Raw genomic sequence first — 14,611 nt, 5'->3', positions numbered from 1 at the left:
CATAGCCCACCTATAATTTAGCCCAAACAACTACCTCTTTCCCTACTGTATTTTATTTATTTATTTATTTTGCTCCTTTGCACCCCCATTATTTTTATTTCTACTTTGCACATTCTCCCATTGCAAATCTACCATTCCAGTGTTTTACTTGCTATATTGTATCTACTTTGCCACCATGGCCTTTTTGCCTTTACCTCCCTTATCTCACCTCATTTGCTCACATCGTATATAGACTTGTTTATACTGTATTATTGACTGTATGTTTGTTTTACTCCATGTGTAACTCTGTGTCGTTGTATGTGTCGAACTGCTTTGCTTTATCTTGGCCAGGTCGCAATTGTAAATGAGAACTTGTTCTCAACTTGCCTACCTGGTTAAATAAAGGTGAAATATAAGATGGGACTAGACTGTAACTACCAATTGGATATCACGAAAAAGAGGTAAAAATCAAAACTAAGTCCACAAATTTGGGCACTTTTCTCACTGTTTTGGTGTTTAAATCATAGTGTATAATACATATTGTCAAAAGGTGGAATTTAATGTGTTTTATGATTTACGATGACTTACTCTTGAGACTCTTGCATTCAACAACTTCAGACTGCAAGAATCCTCCAATGCCGAAGCGGTTGGTTGCAGCCACACGGAACACGTACTCAGTTCCCTCAGACAATCTGGTGAACTTGAATGTGGGTCTTGTGACGGATTCGGACACTGGTAGCCATCCGGGGCGGTGAGCGTCACGCTGCTCAACAACATAGCCACTGACGTTGGCACCGCCATCCTTCTCTGGTGGCTCCCAGCTGACCGTTACCGATGTGGCATCAACAGCATCAACTGTGATTGGTCCAATGGGTATTCCAGGTTTATCTAGATAGAAATAAGCAGACGGTTAGTACTTGACGCAGTAACAAAAACATAAGAACGCACAAACACAAGTATGGAAGCTTTCCAAGAACACACACACTTACCAAGAATGATAACTTTGAGTATCTCTGTTGCAGTTCCTATGGAATTCTTCACTTGAAGAGTGTAGCTACCAGTGTCATCAATGGTTGTCTCACGCACAGTCAGTTTGGTGTATTTTCCATTAGACTCAATCTTAACCCGGTCAAGACTATCCTTCATCTTTGCACCATTGAAGGACCAGCTGCAAACTGGAGCAGGTTGGGCTTTTATAGGAATATTGATGTTGATTTTTTTACCGGCTGGCACATGGACAATCTTCTGTGGTATGCCGGTCAGATCAATATAGGGTGCCACTGTAAAAGGAAAGATGGTTTTTGAAAATTAGAACATCTCGAAGATGTATCTAACCTTTCATATTTTAAATAGATTAACTGCCATGTATATCAGATATTATTCAGAATATAACATACGTAGTTGTTCCTGAACGACCACAGGTCCTGTAATCTCCCTAGGCTCGCTGACTCCTCTGCTGTTTGTAGCTCTGATTCTGAAGAGATAAGTCTCCTTCTCTGTCAGACCAGTGACGGTGTGCTGGGACATGGACTGTTTAACGGTGGCCACTGCACTCCATCTGTCTGATCCAACGATGTTAGCTTCAATGACGTAGCCCGTCAGTCTGCTTCCACCATCGTGAAGAGGTCTTTCCCAGTTCAGGATTGCTGAGGTCTTGCCGATATCCACAATGTGCAGATCCTGAGGAAGGCTGGGAACTTCACAGATCAACACTGATTCAGGTATTTCACATGGTTCTCCAACACCATATATATTCTCTGGTAACACTCTGAAGAAGTAGTGTACTGATTCCTCCAGGCCAGTAATTCTGAACAAGGTCTTCCTGCATTCTGTTGTAACGGTCTTGTAGGATTTCATTGAAGCTTCACGTTTCTCAATGATGTAGTTGTTCACAGGGGCTCCACCATCAATACTTGGTACATCCCATGTGATGACGACAGACTCCTTTGTGTAGTCTTTGACTCTAACTGAACCGGGTGGTCCAGGAGTGTCTGGAAAATACAGAAAGGATTAACTGACTGTTCACAGCACAGAGATCATATAATTCACTATTCTTTAAATAATTATATGGTTTACAGATAGTTCTTAATCATTTAACCATCTTAAGTATGACAACGTAACCTCATAACATACCATAAACTTTGACGAGAATGGTTGCTGATTTCTTGCCAGATGGATTTTCAGCCTCAATGGTGTATTTGCCAGAATCGTAACGATGGACCTTCTCAACAATCAGTTGAGTGTAACTGTCAGTTGTATCAATGAACCCACGGCTCTGCAGGTCAATGCCAGGTTTCCTCCAGGTCAATACTGGTGCAGGTCTTCCAGTCACATTGACAAACAGCCTCAGAGTGTTACCAGCTCTCAGACACACCGTCTTCTTCAGATCATCAGGAAGATCAAGATCAGGGATTGCTGTTGGGACCAAAATGACAGCATGTTAACAACATATGTATAAAAACTGTAAAAGTGTAAAGGAGTGGCTGGGCTTCAATGTATACATTGGTATAAACGGCAGTTGTACCAAGTTACCATTTACATTACTAATGCTGCCATTGTGAAGTATTGACAGTAAAAGCATAAAAACAAACTTACAAAGTTTCTCAACCGGCTCAATTTCCACACTTGGTTCGCTGAATTCCCCAGTGCCATTACTATTGACTCCTGCGACGCGGAAGCTGTACTTCTTGTTGCTTTGAAGTCCAGCGGCAACAAACAAATTGGTCTTCAGAGTCTTCTGAGTGGCCCTGTACCACTGCTCGGTTCCTTCCTCAAGCACCTCCACCACGTAGCCAACAACATCAGCACCACCATCATACATTGGTCTGGTCCATTGCAAGCTAATGCTATGCTTGGTGGAATCTATCACACGTGGAATTGAAGGAGGGGCTGGAGTGTCTGGAATCGGTAAAGACAAAATACAGTATGGGTTATTCAACAGCAGTAGTTTTTCAGTGTTTCAAAAGTCAACCATAAGTCAACTTTTAGAAACAAAAACGGTAAGATTCTAAAGATGGATTATAAGACAATGACTGTTTAATCACTGGCGGCAGGGTAGCCTAGTGGTTAGAGCGTTGGACTAGTAACCGAAAGGTAGCAAGTTCAAATCGCCAAGCTGACAAGGTACAAATCTGTCGTTCTGCCCCTGAACAGGCAGTTAACCCACTGTTCCTAGGCCATCATTGAAAATAAGAATTTGTTCTTAACTGACTTGCCTAGTAAAATAAAGGTAAAATAAAAATAACATTAAAAAACGTACATGTTGGCTCTCTACAGTAGGCATACTGAGAGGCTTCACTGGGCTGGCTGTTTCCAGCTGTGTTCACGGCTGTAACACGGAACTGGTAATCACTGCCTTCCAGCAGACCAGAGATCTTCAGGCGGATGTCGTAGATGGTAAAGGTCTTATTGACCCTAGTCCATCTGGAGCTGCTCTTCTCACGTTTGTCCACCAGGTAATTCTTTATCTCACTTCCACCATCACTCTCAGGTTTCATCCATTCAATGATGACGTGCTCTTTTCCTACAGCCGTGACCTCTGGTGCTCCAGGTTGTGATGGGATAGCTGCAATGATATAGGGGAAAAAATCATGTTTAATAAGGGTTTGCCTTAGAATCAGACTAAAATTGTTTTGAATCTACTAAAATGAGATGGCCACTGGATGCACACTTACTGTATGCGTTTCTGGCGATGACAGGCTCGGACTCCAAGGGCACACCAGGTCCGAACTTGTTGACTCCTCTGACACGGAATACGTACTCGTTGTTCTTGATCAGTTTGGAGCTGACACAAGACAGAGTCTTGCACTCAGTCTCCATGATCACCCAGTTGAGTCTGCTGGTCTCACGCCTATCAACAATGTAATGAGTGACCAGATCTCCACCGTCCTCCAGAGGGATCTTCCAAGACACAGTGCACTTCTCCTCTGTCACCCTGGTGATTGTGATCTTGTCCTCAGGAGGCCCTGGTGTATCTGGAAATACAGAGTGAAACATACAAATGTGTTATTATGGTAATAGTCAGTGTAAGAAGACATTTTGTTGAGCTCCAATTTGTTTCCATGTTCTTACCGAGTACTTTAACATTGACAGCCACTGTCTTGGTTCCACTGGCGTTCTTCGCGGTCAGAACATATCTTCCAGTGTCATTTCTGTTGCAGGACTTGATGATGGCCATGGCTCTTGAACTGGTGTATGTCAGGGAGTATTTCTCTCCCAGCTCCAGCACCTTGTCACCCTTGGCCCACCATACTATGGGTTCGGGTTTACCACCAACTACACCATCAAGGACCAGGTCTGACCCAGCCCGGACAGTGACGTGCTCTCCAACAAGAGAGCTGTCAAGTTCAGCTTTGGGAGGAGCTATAGACAAAAATAAAATATAAATCATAAAAAATAAATGTGGTGAAATGTACGTTTATCTACGAGTAAACGTAACAGTCACTTAACAGTATCTAACAGTAACTTACTGTATTCATCCTTGCAGGTGATCGGTCCTGTTGTTTCAGATGGTGCACTGTGAACTCCGGCTCCATTTCTGGCAATGACACGGAATTCAAAGATTTCTCCTTCACCCAGTCCTCTGACTGTGAAGTGAGTCTCCGTGATGGTGGTGTAGTTACACTTCAACCAGTGGGCATCATCCCACTCATCATCACTCCATGGCTTGCGCTCCACGACGTATCCGACAATCTTGCTGCCACCATCATTGAATGGTATACCCCATGCAATAGTAGCTGAGGACCTTGTGACATCAGTCACCTCTGGTTTACCAGGAGGATCTACATGGAAACAGAATAAGAATGTACAATCAGCAGAAAGGTCAAATGTCAACATGGATCAAAGAGACTCAAAATGTTTAGAAAAATGTCCTTTGAATGTTGCACTTACCGACTGGGTTCAAAGCCACTACTGGTCTTGAGGCCTCACTGGCTTTGCTGAGACCAGAAATATTCATTGCATAAACTCTGAACTGGTACTCCAGGCCCTCAATGAGACTGGAGACTTTGAATTGGGTATCCAGGCATGGGAGCTTGTTCTCCCTGACCCAAAGAATGGTGTTTCTCTCCTTCTTCTCTATCCAGTATCCAGTCACCTTGCTGCCGCCATCAGCATATGGCAGATCCCACTTGATCCCAATAGCAGTAGCAGATACTGTCACCACATCTGGGCGGGTTGGTGGACTTGGTGGAACTGATATTGAGAATAAGATAAATACAATTCATCGTTAGTGTCTTTTTCAAACTATTACAGCAAATGTAAATTGATTTAACACATGTAGGTACATAGAACTTACCGAATGGATGCTCAATGACAACAGCTGAGGATTCGATGGACTTGCTCACGCCATACTTGCTCTCAGCAGAGACACGGAAGGTGTACTCCATGTATTTGGTCAGATGGCTGACTTTGATCGTGGTGCGTTTACAACTTGAGTTCACCACTTGCCAGGATGTAGATCCAGATTCACGTTTCTCAATGATGTAGTTGTCTATATCCGTTCCACCGTCATCCTCTGGTGCTGTCCAAGCCAATGAACAGCCTTCTGATGACACTGCAGAGATTCCAATGGGTCCTACGGGTGGAGTGGGTCTTCCAACAACGTTGACACTAACAGCAAATGTCTTTGCTCCGGCGGCATTGTCCAGAGTGAGGTAGTATTTTCCACTGTCTGCTCTCTTGCTGTCTTTTACCACCAGGGTGGTTTTTTCTGTGGTAGTCTTGATGATCACTCTATCAGTCTCTTTTAGCTTCATCTCCTCCAGTTTCCAGGTGGCCTTTGGAGCTGGTCTGCCACTGATGGGGATATCAATGGTGAATGCATCGTGAGTCTTGCATGTGATGAGCTGGTTGGTTATGCCACTGAGATCTGCTGTGGGCTCAATCTTAGGCTCCTTGATGACAACGGATGCTAAGGCATCTCTTGGGACACTGATACCAGCCTCATTGATAGCCTTGACACGGAAGTCATATTCTGTGTTCTCAATCAAGCCCTCAATGACTAACTTCAGGAGTTTGGTTTGACCGCCAACAACCCAGCGATCAGAGTCCTTTGCTTTGGCTTCAGCAATGTAACCTGTGATGCGGCTGCCACCGTCGTGTTCAGGTTTCAGCCAGGCCAAGATAGCAGTGGAATTAGTAGTGTCAATGATGTCAAGACTCTTGGGTGGAGCAGGCACCTCAGTTGCAGTAATTGGTTCAGTCATCTCACAGGGTTCTCCCCTGCCATACATATTTTCAGCGATGACTCTGAACAGGTAAGGCACACCTATGCCTAGGTTGGTCATTCTGATCATTTGACGTGAGGATTTTTCGCTGACTGACTTCCAGCTGAGACGACTAGCCTCACGCTTTTCTACAATGTAGTGCTGAATACGGGCTCCACCGTCGTTGGCTGGAGCGTCCCACAGCATTGTCAGAGCTCCTCTGGTCACATCCTTGAAGCTGATAGCTCCTGGAGGTCCAGGTGTATCAAGCACCTTCACAGTAAATGTGATAGATTTGCGGCCACCGTTGTTCTCAAGAGATAAGGTATATTTCCCAGAGTCATATCTGGTACAGCTCTCAATGGTCAAGGTACTGTATGTGTCAGTTGTGTTGACATCTGTCATAACACCAAGTTCTCCACTTGCCTTGGTCCATGTAGCCAGCGGAGCTGGTTTACCACAGAAGGCAATATGAAGAGTGACGGTGGCACCGTTCTTCACGACGTGTGTCTGTTTGAAGTCTGCATCAAGGGTGATTTCTGGTGACGTCAGTCTATCAACAGCTTGCACTGGATTAGGAACTGCACATGCTTCTCCTTTTCCAGACCCATTCACTGCACGCACACGGAACCTATATTCCTCACCCGCCATTAAACCTTTAGCGGTGTATGTGGTGTTGATGCAAGTTGTTCTATTGACTTGGTGCCATTCATTAAGGCTTGCCTTGCACATCTCAATGACATAGCCAATTATCTCCATTCCACCGTCGAACACAGGCTTGATCCATTCCAGGGTGACAGATGACTTTGTGGAGTCGGTGACCTTCACCAGTGAAGGAGCACTTGGTGCGCTTGTTGGCTCTCTGCACTTGAAGAGTCTTGATGTGCTGCTTGCTGGTCCGATTCCGGCACCATTTTCAGCCATGACACGGAATTCATATTCATTACCTTCAGTCAGGTGTGTCACTCTGTGTCTGAGCTCAGTGATTGGTCTTTTAGATGAAACCTTCACCCATTGCAAACTCTTCTTCTCACGTCTCTCCAGGATGTAGTGCTTGATCTCATTTCCACCATCTGATCTGGGTCTTGTCCAGCCTATTGTGATGGTGTCTCCAGTCACATTTGTGGCGTCTGGTGTTCCTGGGGCTTCTGGAACGGCTGTGAAACAAAACAACATTTGTTTGTGTTAGTTAAACATAATAATTGAAGTTAATAACACATAAGTATACATGTCAGTGATCACTTTAGTAGTTGTTGGTTGGTGGAACTTACTGAATTGCATCTGTGCAATGAATGAATCAGAGTCAAGAGGACGTCCAACTCCGAACTTGTTGACAGCAGAGATCCGGAACTGGTACTCGTTTCCCTTGATCAGCTTGGTGGCGTTGAATGAACAAGCTTCACACTTGCTTGTCACCATTGCCCAGGAGATCCTAGATGTTTCTCTCTTCTCCACCGTATAATAGAGGATTGCAGCACATCCATCGTTCTCTGGCGGGTTCCACCAGACAGTTGCCTTTTCTGTAGTGATACCAGTGAAACGGACTGGTCCCTCAGGTGGTCCAGGGGTATCTGAAGAAAGCATACATTGCTAATGGTTAAGCATGAATCCATCCACTTAAATAATTTTCATCACAATTTGAGAGACAATAAAGAATGTAACAATCTACTGTATCTATAAACCAACCTGAGACTCTGATGTTGACACTCTCTGTCTTTGTTCCAGAGCTGTTCTTGGCTTCCACCATGTACACTCCGCGGTGGTCGCGATCAGCATCTCTGATGAAAAGGCTGCTGGAGCCGATGTTAGTTGTGATATCAATCAACATCTTCTTGTCGACCTCTTTACCGTTCTTGTACCATATGACCTGAGGCACTGGTCGTCCAGTGATACTGCAGTTCAGTTTGATGTTTTCACCAGCCTTGTACACAAGAGCAGTATCAGCACTGAACTCAATGTCGGGAGAAACTAAACAGAGAAAGACACAAAAACATACAATTAATGCTACATTTAATCACATACAGACAAACTTAGGTTGTATCATTTACAGTATAATGTATATTTAATATATTGAATATATATTTAATATAATGTATATTACCACTTTCATCTTTGGTCATTACATAGCCAGAAGACTGCGTGGGTGGACTGACTGTGCCGACAGCATTTCTGGCAATCACTCTGAATTCATAGCGATCACCAGCAGAAAGTCCGGTGATGGTGAATTGCAAATCACTAATGTCTGTGAAGTTGCATCTCAACCATTTGCCTCTGCCTTGGCGTCGCTCCACACTGTACGCCACAATCTTAAAGCCTCCATCTTTCTTGGGTGTATCCCATTTAAGTGTGACGGTGTCTCGTGTGACATCAATGACGTTAGGAGTACCAGGTGGATCTAAGGGGAAGTGAAAGGTCAGGTTGCTAAATGTGTAAAGTGTTTACTCATAAAGTTATCACATTCATGATAGCACACTGTTCATTGTGGAAAAAACAACAAGGTAACCTTTTACTATAGCCCCTATTATGTATGCATTCATAAAGCCTTTATAACAGCTACATTATAACATCTGTCATAGACAGTCATAAACATTGTGTACTCACCAACTGGGGAGATTGCAAGGGCATGTTTGCTCTGTTCACTGACAGGACTCAGGCCAGCATTATTCTCTGCATACACTCTGAAGGAATACTCCAGTCCTTCAATCAGCTGAATGATTCTGTAGTCACGGGCAGATATTATGCTGGAATTGACCTTGGTCCACAGAAGGCTGTTTCTGTCCTTCTTTTCAACATGGTAGCCAGTGATTGGTGAGCCACCATCAAAGCTGGGTGCTTCCCATTGGATAGTCATGCCATCACTGGTAATGTTGTATGTGACTGGTTTTCCTGGTGCACCTGGTGGCATGTACTGGTGTTGGGCGATCACGTCTGGTGAATTCAAAGGATTGCTCACTCCATATTTGTTCTCTGCACGCACTCTAAACTGGTACTCTGTGCCCTTGACAAGGTTGGGTATCTTGAATGTTGTCCTCACCACACTAGAGCAAACCATTTTCCAGTTAGCATGGGCCGTCTCTCGTTTCTCCACACTGTAGCAAGTGATGTCTCCACCTCCATTGTCCTGTGGTTCATCCCAAGATATAATGATGCCCTGTGCTTTGATCTCATCAAATCGGACCGGTCCAACTGGCACAGAGGGGGGTCCGAGAGTGATCACATTGATATCAAAGAAGTTCTTGATAAGCTTGTTGTCCAGAATCAATGTGTATAGGCCTGCATTCTCTTTCTTTGCACTTCTGACTGTTATAGACACTTTGTTGTCTGTTTCACGGAAGCGAATCTGTTCACTTTCTTTCAAGGGAATGTTTTCCTTCATCCATCCAACGGATGGTTTTGGTTTACCCTTAAATGGCAACTCAATATGGATGTTTTGACCGACGCGAACAAAGAGTTCGCCATTTGGATAATCTATCATGTTGGCCTCAGGTGGAATAATAAACTCCTTTACTGTTATGGGCCCAATCTGAGAGAAGTCACTGTTGCCATTCTCATTCTTAGAAAACACTCTAAAGTCTACAATAGAATTTTCCTTCAGGTTTTTAACTTCACATGTGCAACGCTTGCATGTTGTAGCAACAGTCCAGGTTTCTTCCTCTTTAGTTTTTGTCTCAATGACATAGTCTGAAATGTAGCTACCACCATCATGGTCGGGCTTGCTCCAGTGAAGTGTCACTGATGTCTTAGTAGCGTCTGTCACGACCAGCTCTTTGACTGGTCCGGGGGTCTCAGTGGCCCTGACTGGCTCTGCAGTCTCACATGTATCACCAGTACCATGCTCATTCTCAGCAGACACTCTAAAGAAGTAGGCGATTTCATCCGACAGACCGTCGATCTTGTATGATGTGTTGGGGCATTCTGATGACACGACTGTATACGCTCTGTTGTTAGCGTCTTTCTTCTCCACAATGTAGTTGGTGACTGGGGAACCACCATCGATTAGAGGAGCATCCCAGCTCAGGGTCAACTTTCCTCTGGTGACATTCTTGATGATCAGTTTCTGACAAGTGGATGGGGTGTCAAGAACCTTGACAGACACAGTGACGAACTTGGACTCTCCAACACCATTCTCAATCTCCAGGTAGTATTTGCCGCAGTCGTCGCGGGTGACCTTTGGAATGACAAGAACTGTTGTACGTTCTGTGCTGGTGATAGTGTATCTTGCATCGCTGGCCATGTTCTTGTCATGTCTTCTCCATGTACAGTTTGGTGCAGGTCTGCCCTTCAGTGGAATAAACACCTCAATATCCCTTCCTGCCTTGGCAGTGTATTGAGTTGTCATGGGAACATCCAAATTGAGATCGGCTTCCTCTGTTAGACGGATAGGGAAAGATAGAAAAATAGGTAAGAGATTTGTCAAGTAAGTTAAGTAAATACAATGTTAAGTAATACAATGTTGTAAATATTTTATTACGAACCAAGAATATCCTTGGATTGAACAGGCTGGTACATCTCGATTGGTTGACTGGGTCCCAGACAGTTGACTGCAGATACACGGAAGAAGTAATAGGTTCCTGGTTTCAGGTGATTCACAACATACTCTGTTGTCCTCACTTCTCCATTGTGGCTGATGACAACCCATTCCCTTTCTTCAGAGTTCATCTGCTCAACAATGTAGCTGGTAATCTCGCTGCCACCATCATACACTGGCGCCACCCAGCCCAGGGTGATGGATGTTTTGGTGGAGTCGACTACTCTGAGTTTGGTTGGTTCACCTGGTATGTCTAGAATTAGGAATACATTGTCAAATGTAAGAGAAACTAAATAAACAAGTAGTAGAAGAAACATGAAACCTTCTATGTTCTGACTTTAAGTTGCTCAGGATAAGAGCAATAACAAAAATGCAAATGTAAGTATTGCAATGAGGAGAATCACTTACCAACTGCGTCAGCAGCTTTGAAGAGGTCAGACTCTTTGGAGTACGGACCAGCTCCAGCCTTGTTAACGGCACATACACGATACTGATAGTCCTTTCCAGTGAGCAGGTTGCTGACTTTCTGTCTCGTGTCACGAATGGTGTCTTTGATAACCTTGAACCAACGCAAGCTTGTCTTCTCTCGTTTTTCCAGGTAATATCCGTTTATGTCACTTCCGCCATCAAATCCAGGTCTTTCCCATACCACCGTCATTGAAGAGTGTGTGATCATGGTTACTTGAGGCTTGGAAGGTTGACTTGGAGGAACTGCAAAAGAATATAAGCATGTTAGGACCATAATACAATATGTTCAGGTAGCTGGACAGATGCCGTATGTTTTATCCTTACCAAATGCATTCTTTGCCTCTACGGGTTCAGATTCCAGTGGGTCTCCAACTCCATATTTGTTAACTCCCCGGACACGGAAGATGTACTCATTGCCTTTGATCAGTCTTGGGACATTCACGATACATTCCGCCCAATTCTCAGAGATAATGGACCATTGAATTCTACTGGCCTCCCGTTTCTCCACAATGTAGTGGGTGACCATAGCACCACCCTCATCCTCAGGAGGATCCCACATGATGGTGATACTGTTAGCAGTGACCTTCTTGAGCTGAATCTCGCCAGGTGGTGGTCCAGGTTTATCTAATAATGACAGAACATTAGACATTTATTTTCTCATTTTGCTCAATCGCACATTAGACATACTTTGTATTGAGTCATTTTCCATATGGTTTTCAATACCACCTCTGGAATGCACTCACAGACCACCTGAAGTCAATTCAGACTCCTGGCTCCTTTAATAATAATGTGTCAGTTTCCCTGTCTAGATGTTTGCTGTTTTTATTTATTTTAATGCATTCACTGCACATGATAAATTCAATGTATTATTATTATTATTAAATATAGGTACCAAAATAAAAAGGATAAGGAGCAATACAAACCCAGAATTTGTACTCTGACGTAGGCATATGCTGAGCCCAAAGAGTTCTTCAGTCTCATCTCATATGTTCCAGAGTTGAGACGTGTGGTATCTCTGATGATAAGAGTTGAACTATCAGCAGCGTTGTTCTGTACCAGCTGAGCCTGGGACCTGGGGTCAAGTTCCTTTCCGTCCTTGTACCACTCAATTGTAGGCGCTGGTTTGGCAATGATTCCAAATCTAAGCTCGACAGTGGTTCCAGCTTTGTGTTTCACAACCTCGCGATATTCATCAGGAATTTCAATCTCAGGAGCACCTATGAGATAACACATAAGAGACATTACATTAATTCATAGTTCAATTAAATCTTAAATTCCTACTTTTATCATATTTGGAACATAACCCACCATATGTATCCACACAAGTTGCAGGGCCTGCAATGATGGATGGATTGCTAACTGATCCAACTGCATTCTTTGCCATGACTCTGAATTCATAGGTCTCATCCTGAGTAAGTCCTGTCACAGTATAATGTGTTTCGGAAACGTTGGTCAAGTTGGCCTTCGTCCATCTGTCTTTCTCGCCCTCTTTCTTCTCAATCAGGTATCCTGTGATCTTGCTACCGCCATCATAATTGGGCTTCTGCCATGCGATGCTGATGGAAGTCTTCGTGATGTCAGTGATCCTAACATTGGTTGGAGCCTCTGCAAAAAATAGATGTGGAGGTTCAGGTACAGTAGTTGATTTGTAAAGTTTAGAGGTCACACAATGGTATTCAACCACAAAACGAGAGTAACCAAGTCTACTTACCGCAAGCATCAATTGCAAGTACTGCGTCTGAGATCTTGCTGAGTGGACTGCATCCAGCTGCATTTTCTGCAACGATCCTGAACTCATAGATGAGGCCGGCAGCAATGTTTGGCACCTTGTAGTGTGTGGCACGGATAACAGTCTTGTTAACCTTCTGCCAACAGATGCTGTTTCTATCCTTTATCTCGAGGTGGTATCCAAAAACATGGCTTCCTCCGTTGGAGGCTGGCTCCTTCCAGGCTACAGTGATGCTCTCTCTGGTTACAGATGTAACCATAGGAGCTGATGGAGCTACAGGGATGGCTAAAATGAAAGAAAATAACATTTAGTATATTCTGTATTTTTTTTTTTACTTTTTTTTTTTTTTTTTTACATATGCACATCTATATAAGAAATACAAACATAACATATTCAATAATAGAGTAGTATAAATCTCACTGTAGGGCAGATCCACTCTGACGGTTGGAGAGTCGATGTGCTCACTGATGCCGTAGCGATTCTCAGCCCTGATTCTGAACTGGTACACCAATCCTGTTGTAAGCTTCATGATTTTCATGGTGCATCTTGCGACAGCCGAGGAGATCTCAGTCCAGTTGGCATTGGTTGTTTCACGTTTGAGGATTATGTAATTTGAAATGACGCTTCCACCGTCATAACGAGGAGGAGACCACTTCAGACTCACACTGTCCTCAGTCACATCAGTCATTTCAATAGGACCAACTGGGGCGCTTGGTCTATCCAGGACCACAATGTTAACGAAAGACTTGGTGGTTCCACTTGTGTTGGAGGCACAGATGTCATACCTTCCTGAATCAATAGCAATGCTCTCACGGAGAGTAATGATGAGGTATTCAGGGGTTACTTCAGAGTTGAATCTCGTAGTTGACTTCAGTGCAACATCGTCCTTTGAAAGAGAAACCTTTGGCATTGGTCTACCAGTAAGTGGGATCTCACATTTCAGGTTTGATCCTGCTCTGACGTAGACTGTATTGTGAGGGAACTTCTTCATGTTGATCTCAGGAGGGTCTGTTGAAAGAATATGAAGAATTATTAAGACAAAGGAATAATTATTATTTCATTGAAGATATCAAATCAAAATGCAATACTGTACGAACTTTTACCAACTTTACACACATAATACCTTGGATTATGCTCAGCAATTCTCTACCCTTATTCATTTGTGATTTTTTATTTATTTAACAAGGTAAGTCTGTGAAGAACAAATTCTTATTTACAATGATGGCCTAAGAACAGTGGGTTAACTGCCTTGTTCAGGGGCAGAACAGCAGATTTTTACCTTGTCAGCTTGGGGATTTGATCTTGCAACCTTTCAGTTACTGGCCCAATGCTCAAACCACTAGGCTACCTGCCGCCCCAAATATAATATACAAATGTAGGACTGGGGAAAAACTCACCATGCTGGTCTTTAACTGTTACAGGCAGAATCATGTCTTTAGCGTCACTGAATCCAGCATGGTTTTCAGCACGAACTCTGAAGAAGTATTCAGCATTTTGCGTCAGGCCATAGACCACCAAGTGGGTGAACTTGGTGACACCAACTTTCACCCATTTATCCTGACCCTTCTCAAGAGCATCAATTTGGTAACTGGTGATTCTGCTACCTCCGTCTTGCTCAGGCTTGCCCCATGCAAGTGAAACACTTTCCTTGGTTATATCGCTGACTCCAAGTGATGCTGGTGGACTGGGTTTTTCTGAAAT

At 43.7% G+C, this 14,611-nt stretch overlaps 1 protein-coding gene across 1 annotated transcript in view; it reads right to left on the bottom strand.

Moving 5' to 3' along the window:
- LOC110501775 (titin) overlaps nucleotides 1–14,611 on the bottom strand; it is a 176,725-nt gene that overhangs the window by 17,241 nt on the left and 144,873 nt on the right. The window contains exons 159-181 of the mRNA XM_036959133.1: nucleotides 14,308–14,604; nucleotides 13,331–13,918; nucleotides 12,893–13,195; nucleotides 12,490–12,786; nucleotides 12,105–12,398; nucleotides 11,506–11,805; nucleotides 11,122–11,424; nucleotides 10,661–10,966; nucleotides 8,787–10,553; nucleotides 8,287–8,580; nucleotides 7,872–8,153; nucleotides 7,457–7,756; nucleotides 5,276–7,342; nucleotides 4,870–5,172; nucleotides 4,449–4,760; nucleotides 4,051–4,341; nucleotides 3,654–3,953; nucleotides 3,239–3,544; nucleotides 2,575–2,877; nucleotides 2,113–2,394; nucleotides 1,377–1,970; nucleotides 969–1,259; nucleotides 568–867 (exon numbers count right to left, since the gene is read on the bottom strand). Of these exons, the coding sequence (XP_036815028.1) occupies nucleotides 568–867; nucleotides 969–1,259; nucleotides 1,377–1,970; nucleotides 2,113–2,394; nucleotides 2,575–2,877; nucleotides 3,239–3,544; nucleotides 3,654–3,953; nucleotides 4,051–4,341; nucleotides 4,449–4,760; nucleotides 4,870–5,172; nucleotides 5,276–7,342; nucleotides 7,457–7,756; nucleotides 7,872–8,153; nucleotides 8,287–8,580; nucleotides 8,787–10,553; nucleotides 10,661–10,966; nucleotides 11,122–11,424; nucleotides 11,506–11,805; nucleotides 12,105–12,398; nucleotides 12,490–12,786; nucleotides 12,893–13,195; nucleotides 13,331–13,918; nucleotides 14,308–14,604 (10,680 nt within the window). The remainder of the gene's footprint in view (nucleotides 1–567; nucleotides 868–968; nucleotides 1,260–1,376; nucleotides 1,971–2,112; nucleotides 2,395–2,574; nucleotides 2,878–3,238; nucleotides 3,545–3,653; nucleotides 3,954–4,050; nucleotides 4,342–4,448; nucleotides 4,761–4,869; nucleotides 5,173–5,275; nucleotides 7,343–7,456; nucleotides 7,757–7,871; nucleotides 8,154–8,286; nucleotides 8,581–8,786; nucleotides 10,554–10,660; nucleotides 10,967–11,121; nucleotides 11,425–11,505; nucleotides 11,806–12,104; nucleotides 12,399–12,489; nucleotides 12,787–12,892; nucleotides 13,196–13,330; nucleotides 13,919–14,307; nucleotides 14,605–14,611) is intronic.

Source organism: Oncorhynchus mykiss, chromosome 22 (assembly GCF_013265735.2).
Source record: "Oncorhynchus mykiss isolate Arlee chromosome 22, USDA_OmykA_1.1, whole genome shotgun sequence".
Taxonomy (NCBI): domain Eukaryota; kingdom Metazoa; phylum Chordata; class Actinopteri; order Salmoniformes; family Salmonidae; genus Oncorhynchus; species Oncorhynchus mykiss.
This window is presented reverse-complemented; position numbering and strand designations above follow the sequence as displayed.